We start from the raw sequence: 1505 nt of genomic DNA, 5'->3' as shown, positions 1-1505 counted from the left end.
GGAGTTAAACCACGACAGCTATCAAAGTAAGATTTGTACGTCACTCTGTCCCACAGCCTGCTCCTCTTACTTCTACCTAAGGTGCCTAACTTCTTGCCAAGAAAAGTCCTTAAAGGTTGGCAGTCGCTCTGCCTCGTGTTCCCCTCATACCGGTTCCTTAAAGCTCAGGTATCTAATGCATCAACCTCTTTGATTCTCCGATCTGATGTTCCATCCTACAGCTTCTCTGGCAACATAAACAAGTAGTTTTCTTCAACAGATCATAGTGGGGGGAGTGGCCAGCACTCCGGATGATGTGCAGACCTATGCTTCTTGCACTCTTCTTGCATCCAGCTTGGAAGAAAGCAGGCAGGAAAACGAGAAAGCACAAGGCAAAGCGCAGGCTGGACCTATCGAGGCTTGTGTGGCATGGTTGCTGGAAAAGGAATTCATTCAGGCTCTGGACTCTGGCAGTGGTGTGAAAGGTAACATCGGTGTTCTCCCCAGTGGTTGCCCTTTTGAATCATCTGCAGCTGGTTAAGATGTTCAATGTTAACTTTATAATGAGGATTTCTCTGCATTTTTTGTTTTATTTGAAAGAATTGTGTATAACAAGAATTTTTTAGCTTTCTGGAAGGTGTCATTTTACTTCGCTTTAACATTTTTTTGCACACGTGTTCTTGGAAGGCCTCTCTGTGCACATCACCTTTAAGACTGATACATCCTAGTCTACAGATTACCAAAATATCTTTAAACAAAGCATAGTTTTACTATGGGATTTGTGCACATTGACTGTAGACGATGATTTTTGTCTTTCTGAAGAAGAACTGACGTTCTAAGGGAGTGCAAGTCTTCTAGAACTGTGTGGTGTACATGGTTGCACTTCACCTGATTTTGGCTATTTTCTTAAAATTGCTAAGGATGCGACTCTTACAGTAATAGTAAGAATCCCCACGATGGGTTAATTTATATTTCTTTTCTAAGGAAAGATGAGAGGAGATATTTGGTGTTCCTAAGAAAGAACCACTTGAAATGATATCTCCTAGGCAGGATGGCAGATGGGATTCCAGTGATGCTTGTTCAAATAGCTCTCAAAACTGTTAGTCTGAGTAGTTAGAGGGATCCAAGGGTGTCATCTGGCCTCTGAAAAATGTTAGTTTAGACTTAGGCAAGTCCAAGCCTTTTACTGTTTCAATTTTCCTGTCTGTAGGATGGAGAAACATGCTATTTCTTCTTGGAAAAACAGTTAGGAAGATTTAGTAGAATTGCTATCTTTAAAATACATTGCAACCTGAAAATAAGATATAAACTTGCACTTAAATGTTTCTGTGTGTTTGTTTTTTTTTTTTTTTAACCAGCAAAGGTTTATCATCCAACACATCTTGGCTCAGCCCCCCTTTCCTCTTCTCTTTCCCCAACTGAAGCCATGGAAATCTTTGCTGACCTGCAGCGAGCTATGAAAAGCTTTGTTCTGGAGAATGATCTGCATATTGTTTATTTAGTAGGTTCCTCGTTCTGTGTTTTGT

At 40.7% G+C, this 1505-nt stretch overlaps 1 protein-coding gene across 1 annotated transcript in view; it reads left to right on the top strand.

Moving 5' to 3' along the window:
- Positions 1–259: 259 nt before the first annotated feature.
- The window catches only part of POLQ (polymerase (DNA directed), theta), a gene marked incomplete at its 5' end in the record, with an annotated part of 30288 nt that continues 29042 nt past the window's right edge, over positions 260–1505 (top strand). The window contains 2 exons of the mRNA XM_010161733.1: positions 260–464; positions 1338–1480. Of these exons, the coding sequence (XP_010160035.1) occupies positions 260–464; positions 1338–1480 (348 nt within the window). The remainder of the gene's footprint in view (positions 465–1337; positions 1481–1505) is intronic.

Source organism: Eurypyga helias, unplaced genomic scaffold (genome assembly GCF_000690775.1).
Source record: "Eurypyga helias isolate BGI_N326 unplaced genomic scaffold, ASM69077v1 scaffold33771, whole genome shotgun sequence".
Classification (NCBI taxonomy): domain Eukaryota; kingdom Metazoa; phylum Chordata; class Aves; order Eurypygiformes; family Eurypygidae; genus Eurypyga; species Eurypyga helias.
Note: the sequence above shows the minus strand (reverse complement) of the source record. Positions and strands in the feature narration are given on the sequence as shown.